Source organism: Mustelus asterias, chromosome 25, assembly GCF_964213995.1.
Source record: "Mustelus asterias chromosome 25, sMusAst1.hap1.1, whole genome shotgun sequence".
Classification (NCBI taxonomy): Eukaryota; Metazoa; Chordata; class Chondrichthyes; order Carcharhiniformes; family Triakidae; genus Mustelus; species Mustelus asterias.
The window spans coordinates 46,598,951-46,608,054 of NC_135825.1; the positions used below are offsets into that span (position 1 = coordinate 46,598,951).

Below are 9,104 nucleotides of genomic sequence, written 5' to 3' on the forward strand. Positions count from 1 at the left end.
ATATGTAGTAAATTGACTAGATATATTGTTTATATTTGTCCTGGCAGTGAGGGCTCTCGGCCTGTGGCAGCTCCACGTCCTGATCGTTTAGTACATCGTCTCAAGAGCATCACATTGGATGACGCAAGTGCTCCAAAACTGGTTGTGCTTCGCCAGCCAAAAGGACCTGATAACACAAAGGTAAATGCTATCATATGGTGGTGAGAAATTGATTTAAATCAATTGAGTGATACATGAGTAGTTAGAGGTTGAAACACTACATAATAATTAACACTCTCCTAATATTGATTTGGATCACAGGCTGTCTTTGGCAAAACATTGCAATTTGTATTGAAAGTTATAAGCTTTAAATTAAATCTTGCTGAAAAATGCAACCACGTCTTCAGATGAAACAGTCCTGAGAAGTTAACATGTTATTGATTAGGCTGTAGCTTCATACTAAGTAGAAATGCCAGATCTGTCATTGCTTCAGTTTTAAATGTGCTGAAGTTTCAACCCATGCTGATTTGTGGTCCAGATTTTTTCCTACCTTGTAGATGGGGACTCTGGCTATAATACCTGGTTTGTATCACCTTTTTGTCGAAAGCCCAGATTGAAAGAGGAATGGAATACAAAAGTAGGGATGTTTTGCTATAGTTGATGAGACCACATCTAGAGTGCTGTGCACAGTTTTGGTATCCTTATTTAAGAAAGGATAGAAATGTGTTGGAGGCTGTTCAGAGAATGGTCATTTGACTGATACCTGGGGGGGTCGGGGGGGGAAGAGATAGTGGTCTTACCTTACAAAGAAAGGTTGGATAGGCTGGACCTCCTGTATTAGAGTTTAGAAATTTGAGAGTTGATCTCAATGAATCGTAAGATCTTGAGGGGACTTCACAGGCTGAACACAGGAAGGATGTTTCCACTTGTGGGAGAGACTAGAACTAGGGATCTCCCATTGAAGATGGAGATGCAAACATTTTTTTCAATCTTTGGAACTCTTTCCCCAGAGTGTGGTGGAGCAGGGTCAGTGAATATTTTTAAGGTAGAGGTAAACAGATTCTTGCCTAATGGGGAAGTCAAAGGTATTTGGAGGTGGCAGAATGTGGCTTTGAGGCCACAATCAGATCAGCTGTGATCTGAGTGAATGAGCAGGCTCAGGGATTGAGTGGCAATAGAAGTTAGGCATGCTGAAAGCAGGATCACATTTCCAATTCACTCAGAACTTGAGGAAAATTGAGGTTTGTGGAAGACTCAGTCGCTCCAGCTGAAATTGACTAACTCAGCACACAGGAAGATTGAACTTGCTCATTATCACACCACTGAGTAATTGGATATTCAAAAAGAGCATTTTGATTCATCTCCAACTGCTGATGTAATCCACTGTACAGAGCTATCTGTTTTGTGAATGAATCAACAATAGTGAAAGGCATTGCTATAGACTCTACAACTTGAATTTACTTTCTATAGCTGAAATTAATTGACTACTGGCAACTTTTTCACAGGTCAGTTTTTGATTTTAAATAATGCAGTTTGCCAAAGATAGACTTGCTCATAATGCATATGTATGGGTATATCCCTTTGTTCCTCCCTGCATGATTTCATGAGTGAATGTACTGAGATGTACAAAAGCATACAAAGTAGATTTCAGAGGACTACAGAGGATGTCAGTTGTGATTGGTTTTGACCTCATCTAATGCTCACACTACACTTTCAATCGGAGGTTACTAGTTTTGGAGCAGTGAGACTGTTTCTATTCACCAGTTATAGCACAGACTGGAAATCTGAGCTAGCACTTGCCCATAGAAACATAGAAAAACTACAGCACAAACAGGCCCTTCGGCCCACAAGTTGTGCCAAACACATCCCTACCTTCTAGACCTACCTATAACCCTCCAGCCTATTAAGCTCCATGTACTCATCCAGGAGTCTCTTAAAAGACCCTATTGAGTTCGCCTCCACCATCACTGCCGGCAGCCGATTCCACTCGCCCACCACCCTCTGTGTGAAAAACTTACCCCTAACATCTCCCCTGTACCTACCCCCCAGCACCTTAAATCTGTGTCCTCTTGTAGCCGACATTTCCACCCTGGGAAAAAGCCACAGAGTCCACCCGATCTATGCCTCTCAACATCTTCTACACCTCTATTAGGTCTCCTCTCATCCTTCGTCTCTCCAAGGAGAAACGACCGAGCTCCCTCAGCCTATCCTCATAAGGCATGCCACTCAATCCATGCAACATCCTTGTAAATCTCTGCACCCTTTTAATCTTTTCCACATCCTTCCTATAGTGAGGCGACCAGAACTGAGCACAGTACTCCAAGTGGGGTCTGAGGAGGGTCTTGTATAGCTGCATCATTATCCCCGGACTCCTAAACTCAATCCCTCGATTGATAAAGGCCAGCACACCATACGCCTTCTTAACCACCTCCTCCACCTGCGGGGCCGATTTTAGAGTCCTATGGACCCGGACCCCAAGGTCCTTCTGATCCTCTACAGTACTAAGAGTCTTTCCCTTTATATTGTACTCCTTCATCCCATTTGTCCTACCAAAATGGACCACGGCGCATTTATCTGGGTTGAAGTCCATCTGCCACTTCTCCGCCCAGTCTTGCATCCTATCTATGTCCCTCTAACTTCTAACATCCCTCCAGACTATCCACAACCCCACCAACCTTCGAGTCGTCGGCAAACTTACCAACCCATCCCTCCGCTTCCTCATCCAGGTCATTTATGAAAATGACAAACAGCAAGGGTCCCAAAACAGATCCCTGGGGCACACCACTGGTGACCGACCTCCAATTAGAAAAAGACCCATCTATACCCACTCTTTGTCTCCTTTGGGCAAGCCAGTTTTAGATCCACCGGGCAGCAGTCTCTTGGATCCCATGCCCTCTCACTTTTTCTAGAAGCTTTGCATGAGGGACCTTATCGAACGCCTTGCTAAAATCCATATAAACCACATCTACCGCCTTCCCTTCGTCAATGTGTTTAGTCACATTTTCGAAGAACTCCACCAGGCTCGTAAGGCACGATCTGCCCTTGACAAAGCCATGCTGAGTATTCTTGAGCATACTAAACCTCTCTAAATGCTCATATATCCTGTCCCTCAGAATCTTCTCCATCAGTTTACCAACCACTGAGGTTAGACTCACCGGTCGGTAATTACCTGGGCTATCCCTATTCCCCTTCTTGAAAATAGGAACCACATCCGCAATCTTCCGGCACCTCTCCCGTCTCCATCGACGACGCAAAGGTCATCACCAGAGGCCCTGCTGTAGAGATTCTTCCCTCGCCTCCCACAGTAACCTGGGGTACATCCCATCCGGACCCGGCGACTTATCTAGATGCCATTCAAAGATTCCAGCACAACCTCTTAAAGTCCACATACTCAATCCTTTCAGTCCACCGCACGCCTGCAGTACATCCACCCAGGTCCTTCTCCTCTGTGAAAACCGAGGCAAAATACTCATTGAGCACCTCTGCCATTTCTACTGGTTCTGTACAGACTTTCCCGCCTTCACCTTTTATAGGCCCTATTCCGTCACGTCTCATCCTTTTACTCTTCACATATTTATAGAACGCCTTAGGGTTTTCCTTCATCCTACCTGCCAGGATCTTCTCGTGACCCCTTCTGGCTCTCCTAATTTCCTTCTTTAGTCCCTTCTTCCTACAAGCCGTATACTCTTCTAAATCCCTATCTTCGCCAAGCTCTCTGAGCCTTTTGTAAGCTTTCCTTTTCTTCTCGACTAGGTCCCGCACAGCTTTCGTGCACCACGGTTCCTTTAACCGACCAACACCTCCCTGTCTGCTCGGAACGTTGTCCTGTAGAACTCTAGACAGACATTCCTTGAAAAACTGCCACCTCTCTTCAGTACATTTCCCCGAGAATACCTCCTTCCAATTTACTCCTCTAATTTGCTGTCTAATGTCTTCATATTTCCCCAGACTCCATATAAACACTTTCCTAGCTTGCCTGATCCTCTCTTTTTCCAATGCAAGCCTAAAGGAGATAGAGTTATGATCGCTATCCCCAAGATGCTCTCCCACTGAGCGATCTGACACCTGTCCAGGTTCATTGGTCAGTATCAGATCAAGTACAGCGCCTCCTCTTGTCGGCTTGTCCACAAGCTGTGTCAGGAAACCCTCCTGAACACACCTAACAAACTCTCCCCCATCCAATCCCCTTACCCTAGGGATATTCCAATCTATGTTTGGGAAATTAAAGTCTCCCATCACAACCACTCTGCTATTATTGCAACTCTCCAGGATCTGTTTCCCTATCTGCTCCTCCACCTCCCTGTTACTAACTCCCAGCAAAGTGACCGGTCCCTTCGCACTCTGAACTTCCACCCACAGAGACTCTCTGGACAATCCCTCCACAGCATACACCTTCTCTACAGCTGTGACACTATCCCTGATCAGCAGTGCCACTCCACCCCCTCTCTTGCCTCCCTCCCCGTCCTTCCTGAAACATCTGAATCCTGGCACCTGGAGTATCCAGTCCTGTCCCTGAGACATCCAAGTCTCCGTAATGGCCACCACATCATACTTCCAGGCATCGATCCATGTTCTGAGCTCATCCCCTTTATTCACTATACTCCTGGCATTAAAGTAAACACATCTCAATCCTTTGGTCTGAGCTCTCCCCTTCTCTATTCCCTGTCCATCCGCCCTCTTGCACTGCCTATAACCCTTCTCTGTTTGCGAGCTACCCTCCTCACTCTGTCACCTCATTTTGATCCCCTTCCCCCAACCTATCTAGTTTAAACTCTCCCCAGTAGCCTTAGCCAACCTTCCTGCCAGGATATTGGTCCCCCTGGGATTCAAGTGCCACCCGTTTTTTGTGTACAGGTCACACCTGCCCCCGAAGAGGTCCCAATGGTCCAGGAACTGAATCCCTGCCCCCTGCACCAGTCCCTCAGCCACACATTCATCCTCCACCTCACTCCATTCCTGTCCTCACCTTCCCGTGGCACGGGCAGCAATCCTGAGATTACTACCTTTGCTTTCCTCCTTCTCAGCTGTCTCCCTAATTCCCTATACTCTCTTTTCATGACCCCTTCCCCCTTCCTACCCACATCAGCGGTACCAATATGTACCGCTACCTCTGGCTCCTCTCCCTCCCACCTCAGGATTTCTGGGACTCGCCCAGCGACATCCTGGATCCCAGCCCCAGGGAGGCAGACCACCATGCGAGACTCCCGCCTGCTTCCGCAAAATCGCCTGTCCGTCCCCCTGACTGTTGCGTGCCCGATTAATACTGCCTTCCTCCTCTTTTCTTTAGCCCTCTGAGTTACAGGGCCAGACTCCACCCCGGAGACACGGCCACTGCTGCTTCCCCCATCTCTGTGGGTTTGAGCTGCACAGCTGTTTTCTCCAAATTTATTGAGGGAGGTTGATCTCAAAAAATCACCATTGTCTGTCTGAAGTGTAATAACATCATTTGATCTGTCCACTCAGCATACCTCTTTTGAGTGTCTTCTCTTGTCTGCTACAGTGGGTCCTGCCGAGAGAATGTTGCAGCATGTTTGCTCCATGTATTAAAGTTAAAGTTGATGTATATATGTCATAGATTTGGGGAAGGGAAAATGCACGTTTTTATTTCATTCCTGGGATGTGGGTGTTGCTGGCTAGACCAGCATTTTACACCTATAATTCTGTTGGGGAGGGCATTCCAGGATTTTGACCCAGTGGGACTCTTGGGAAGCAGGTGAAAAGAAGTTGACATCTGTTATCGACTGTAGGGACACTTAGAATTGGCAGAAAATTGAGATTTCCATCTTTGCTTTGCCAATTTATGATCTCTACTTGTTTTAAAAACTGTTGGTTTTTCATCCAAACAAGAATCCCCCAGCACCTGGGATCCCTTAAGACTAGCCTAGAGTATACTTCTGTTCCTAAGAGAAATAAAACCCTGAATATTACAGCACAGATCCTCCCACAGTTAGGGTTTTGTGCAGAAAAATAGCTTTCATGTATCTAGAGAATTTCATTAAACAAATATGGTTTACTTGATGGCTTTTTCAACAGTCATAGCATATGATGTAGTACTGAGCATACTTACTGTAAGGCTTGGCCTCTTAGTACTGACTCCCTACTGAGATTACAGGGGGCATGATTGGCTGCTGTATCCTTGGCTGAGGAAGGGGTTTTTTTAAAGTTCCTCTTCCTGACTACTTGATCTAGACTGTCTCCCTGTTTCATGGCCTGCCAGCAATCAACATCTGGAATTAGATTATTTAAGTGACTTTTGGTCTGCATCTGCCCCCAGTGGAACCTTGGGAAAGCAGAAAGTTGGGGAGCTAGCAGGCCTCTGTCATTTCAGTGATTCAACTAGAGTTTCGCATTTGTTGTCTGCATAGCACAGTTGGGTTGTTGCTGTTAATCAAATTTACTATTGCTTATTTGACTTGCAAATGAAGATTGAAAGGTATTCAAGATCAGCATAAAACTAGCAGCTGCACCCCTGAAGTGTGAAGAATGGAGCTCCTGAGTTTTATTATATTGACTTTGGGCCAACTCTGCAGTTTTCTAACCAATGAAAATGTCTAATTATGAAGACCCATTTTGTCAGCTTGTTTCTGGTGTATCCAGTTTGCTGAGGAACCATTGGGAAATTAACCATTTGTTTTACTTCTTGCAGGGATTCACTGCAGAGAGAAAGATTCGTCAAGCTGGAGTCATCGATTGATTTCTTTTCTCTTCCCCCAGCAAGCACATTACCCAATGCAGTATCTTCGGGGAGGGGAGGGTTTACGCAAGATTAGTCTGCCTCTACTACCCTCTTGTGTTTCCCAGTCCAAAATGGAACACAATTTATCTATTTTCAAGCAAATCTTCAGTTCTACCACTTGTCTGTGCTTTTATCAAAAGCTTAAAAAAAAAATACAAAATGAAGCAAAAACAAAAAAAATACAAAAAAAAAGGTAACGCACAGGCTCGGGGCAGTGAATGAGCAGGAAGCCTTATAGTTTCACAACCTTATAGGAGCTTGATTTAAACTCAGACAGCATCTTACATCAATGCTAATTTGAAATTTGTAAGTTTATTTGCCTTTATATGTTAGAAAATCTGTGAAAAAAAAGCTATACAACTGAAACACTTGAGTGCCATGAGTGCTGGCTTTCATTAAACCTTTCAGTACAAGTTTGTTGATGCTGTGGAGCACTGCAGCCTTGGAACACTTTTTCCCTATTCCAGAAACTAACAGATTTGTGCCTAAAAATAAATATCACTGTTATTCCCACAAAGGGCACCCTGTGTAATGCCGAATGAAAAAAGAGAACGGCTGACTTTTTTTTAAAAAGTATATTAATGCATCAAGGTGGAAATGTTAATTGTTGGTACTGTATATATGCCTTTTGCATAGAAACAGGGAGACTAGTTGATATCAAGCGTTAGTAATCAAAAAAAACTGGTCTGTGTTACTATACCAAATAAGATCAGGAATTTAATTGATGTTGATGTGGGACGGAGGCAGTATCCTGTTTCTGTTTCGCCTCTGCTCACAGTTTGGGGTTTGTATAAACTGGGAGATTGCTTTGTTCCTACAAGAAGGAAACTAAAACACCTGGCTTTCTCCTGTGTCCCTGTTAATGGTCATGAAAAAGAAACTACAATAAAACGTTTTACCATAAATTCTGAAATCTCAAATCGACTTTGTCTACCTGTGTCACTCGACATTGTGAAATTCTTTCATTTGTTTCATTGCCTGAGCTTAAATGGTTGATTTAGTAACTTTAGGGCACAGTGCGCATAAGAACTTTACAGCTGAAATTGCAGAGAATTTGCATAGACTCTAGGCATGTGCAGCCTGACAACACAGAGGCTATAGCTTGATACTTGCTGACATGAAGCCCTACATTGGTGAGATTGGAGTGGGTGAAGGATAAAGAGAGAAAAAAAGCAGGAATTCTGAGATTAATTTGATTTACAAGTATTGGATAACAGGCCGTGTTGGTGTTTTTGATGCACACAAGTCTCCTGCTGGCCTTCATCTAATCCCAATAATGACAGCTTGCATTTATAATTGCACCTTTAGCATAGTAAAATATCTAGCCACATCACAGGAGAATTATCAAACCAAATCACCAGACCACAAAACATTGGGACAGCTGACCAAAAGCTTTGAAAGTGTCTTGAGAAGAGGGGAGAGCGGCAGATGGAAGGAATTCCAATTAGGGTGCAGACAGCTCGAGGGACAACTGGCAGCAGTTTTGTAGGACAGACTTGCAATCTTGGAACATCACGAGGGCTTTACAGCCAATGAAGTATTTTTGAAATGCAGTCACTGTTATAATGCAGGAAACTCATCAGCTGATTTGTGCACAGCAAGCTCCCAAAACCCCCAGTGTGATAGTGATTTAGTATGTTGCTTGAGGCATAAATATTGGCTAGGACACCAGGGATAACACCTCTGCTCTTTACAATAGTGTTATGACTCTTATACATGTGAGAAGAATGCCAGAGCCTCCGTTTAATGCTTTATCCAAAAGACAACACCTTTGATTGCACTCCCTTGTACAGTACAGTACACCAAGTCAACTTGGTGCTCAAGTCCCTGGAGTGGGCACTTGGATTAACAGCCATCTGATTCAGTGAGAGTGCTGCCAACATTTGGGTGGAGCAATTGGGGTGCACGAGGCCAGAATTAGAGGAGCACAGAATTCGCCGTAAGATTAGAGATCATGGAGGGAAGAGGCATAGAAAGATTTGAAAACTAGAGTAAGAATCAATGGCTTCTGGCCTAGTAACACAAAGTAAGTGAAGCAGACTTGTTGCAAGGATCTGTTGCAGAGTTTGGGATGAGCTCAATCGTAGGTAGGGTGCAAGCACGAGGCTGGAGAGCATTGGATTAGTCTGAGATAGTAAACAATCTGAGGCATGGGTGAAGTTATAACGCCCCTGGAAATTAATGATGGAATAGATTTGTGGATGGAAACTGAATCACACGAGGCTTGTGAAGTCTGGTTCAACTTCAGACACTTGCCTGCAAAAGAGATGGTTTCAGTTGATTAGGGAGCAGACTTTCGGCAGAGACCAAATCAATTGCTTCAGTCTTTCCAGTTGAAGGAAATTACTGCTCATCTATTATTGGATAAGCATCGTGACAAATCGGAGGT

The 9,104-nt window shown here is 44.4% G+C and overlaps 1 protein-coding gene across 50 annotated transcripts in view; it reads left to right on the forward strand.

Moving 5' to 3' along the window:
* The window catches only part of csde1 (cold shock domain containing E1, RNA-binding), a 113,190-nt gene extending 105,555 nt beyond the window's left edge, over positions 1 to 7,635 (forward strand). For all 50 annotated transcript variants that reach the window (XM_078242448.1, XM_078242435.1, XM_078242439.1 and 47 more), the window contains 2 exons: positions 48 to 180; positions 6,626 to 7,635. In XM_078242448.1, the coding sequence (XP_078098574.1) occupies positions 48 to 180; positions 6,626 to 6,673 (181 nt within the window). In that variant the 3' untranslated portion in view covers positions 6,674 to 7,635. The remainder of the gene's footprint in view (positions 1 to 47; positions 181 to 6,625) is intronic.
* The last annotated feature ends 1,469 nt before the right edge of the window (positions 7,636 to 9,104 follow it).